Source organism: Akebia trifoliata, chromosome 2, assembly GCF_017979445.1.
Source record: "Akebia trifoliata isolate Shusen 1 chromosome 2, ASM1797944v1, whole genome shotgun sequence".
Classification (NCBI taxonomy): Eukaryota; Viridiplantae; Streptophyta; class Magnoliopsida; order Ranunculales; family Lardizabalaceae; genus Akebia; species Akebia trifoliata.
The window spans coordinates 7092572-7094490 of NC_141376.1; the positions used below are offsets into that span (position 1 = coordinate 7092572).

The following is a 1919-nucleotide window of genomic DNA, read 5'->3' on the forward strand; positions in this document are numbered from 1 at the left end:
TAGGAAAAAAAAAGAGAATAATATCACGTCATAAAGAGGCAAAACGACGTCACAGGCCGATCTCGTAATCTCGTTTAACCTCAACACTTTCCTGACAACAGTCATTATCATTATTATTTGGTGGAAGCCACGGCAGTATCATAGGGTTGATAAGTGGGCCCATTAATTTGAGTTGAGGGGTGGTCTAACAAGACTCACGCCCACGATGAAACCTCACCAACCCCAATCCCATCTGGAGGGCTGGGAGCATAATCATCCCATAGAGGAAGGCCACCTGCCAAGCCCACATGAATCCATAAATACCCCTTCTCTCCTCCTCCTCAAATCAGCTAATCTCCAAACTCTAACAAAGAAAACAGAGAAAGAGAGAAGCAACGATGGCGACCAACCAAGAAGTTCAGCAAAACCAGCCTGCAAGGCATCAAGAGGTTGGCCACAAGAGTCTCTTACAAAGCGACGCTCTCTATCAGGTAAGCAAACAACCCTCTCTCTCTCTCTTTCTCTCTCTCTCTGTCTTTCAACATTTTTCCACATATATCTCTCTCTTAAATTTCTTATTGTCTTTGTTTCTCTCAGTACATACTTGAAACCAGTGTCTACCCAAGAGAGCCAGAATGCATGAAAGAGCTTCGAGACGTGACAGCTAAGCACCCATGGTTTGTTTCATCACAGAGACTTAATTTCCTTAAATGCTCATTTTCATTGTTTTTTCTTATATATATAAAAGATCTGTTTTTTAACCAAAAAACAACAAAAACAGGAACATCATGACCACCTCTGCTGATGAAGGGCAGTTCTTGAACATGCTTCTTAAGCTCATCAACGCCAAGAACACTATGGAAATTGGTGTCTACACGGGTTACTCTCTCCTAGCCACTGCCCTCGCTCTTCCTGATGATGGAAAGGTATAAAATCAATTAAATTCCTAAAAAAAGCCATAAACATTCGAATTAAATCTTAATTTTTTGGGGTTATTTTTGGCCAGATTTTAGCGATGGACATTAACCGAGAAAACTATGAGCTTGGTCTACCAGTCATTAAAAAAGCTGGAGTTGCCCATAAGATTGATTTCAAAGAAGGCCCTGCTTTGCCAGTTCTAGACAAAATGATCGAAGACGTAAGTTTTAAATTTCTACAAAAATATTGTCCTTCATTGTAATATATATATGTTTGTGATTGGACTTATAAATAAATATAAACAGGGGAAGTATCATGGATCGTTCGATTTCATATTTGTGGATGCGGACAAGGATAACTATCTCAATTACCATAAGAGGCTTATAGACTTGGTAAAGGTTGGGGGAGTGATCGGGTACGACAACACTCTATGGAACGGATCAGTGGTGGCCCCACCTGATGCACCGCTTCGCAAGTATGTGAGGTATTACAGAGACTTCGTCTTGGAGCTTAACAAGGCTCTGGCTGCAGATCCAAGGGTCGAGATCTGCCAGCTTCCTGTTGGTGATGGGATCACACTCTGCCGTCGCATCAACTGATCATCAACAACTGGATTACTGGGCCCACTAAAATGGCGTGACCTTATAATGCAATCTTGAGAAGCAATCTATGCTTTATTATTATTTCTTTCTTTCGTATGTGTCTGTCTTTTTTGTGATTAAATGAAATTGTTTTTCTTTTATTTTTCCTATTTTTGGGGGTTCTTGGATGAGAAAATTTTCTTATTATGAATTGCTTTAAAAAGACCGAAAATGTCACAAATGGCTAAGAAATTTATTTGTCGAAATTATCAGTCCAGCCACGTTTCAAAATATTTATCAAAATGGCCCGTTTTGGTATTTATTTATTACCATTTTGGAAAAATGGTTCATTTGTACAAATTTGATAATAAATAATAAATAAATACCAAAATCGATATAGACCTCTTTAATAAATATTTTAGAGACGTGGTTTGACTGATA

General features: G+C 38.7%; 1 protein-coding gene across 1 annotated transcript; it reads left to right on the forward strand.

Annotated features, from left to right (window-relative positions):
- The first annotated feature begins 291 nt into the window (after window positions 1–291).
- LOC147409205 (caffeoyl-CoA O-methyltransferase-like) lies at window positions 292–1639 on the forward strand. Its single transcript, XM_086426434.1, has 5 exons — window positions 292–470; window positions 577–656; window positions 761–905; window positions 986–1117; window positions 1203–1639. Exons 1-5 carry the CDS (start codon window positions 378–380, stop codon window positions 1494–1496), a joined length of 744 nt encoding a protein of 247 aa, XP_086282560.1. The 5' UTR covers window positions 292–377; the 3' UTR covers window positions 1497–1639.
- Window positions 1640–1919: the final 280 nt, after the last annotated feature.

What these genes read in the sequence shown, in the direction of transcription:
- LOC147409205 (XM_086426434.1), top strand. Translation starts at nt 378, where the DNA reads ATGGCGACCAACCAAGAAGTTCAGCAAAACCAGCCTGCAAGGCATCAA. An exon ending in CTCTTCCTGATGATGGAAAG is followed by an intron (nt 906 to 985) that starts GTATAAAATCAA and finishes ATTTTTGGCCAG; the next exon opens with ATTTTAGCGATGGACATTAA. An exon ending in TAGACAAAATGATCGAAGAC is followed by an intron (nt 1,118 to 1,202) that starts GTAAGTTTTAAA and finishes AAATATAAACAG; the next exon opens with GGGAAGTATCATGGATCGTT.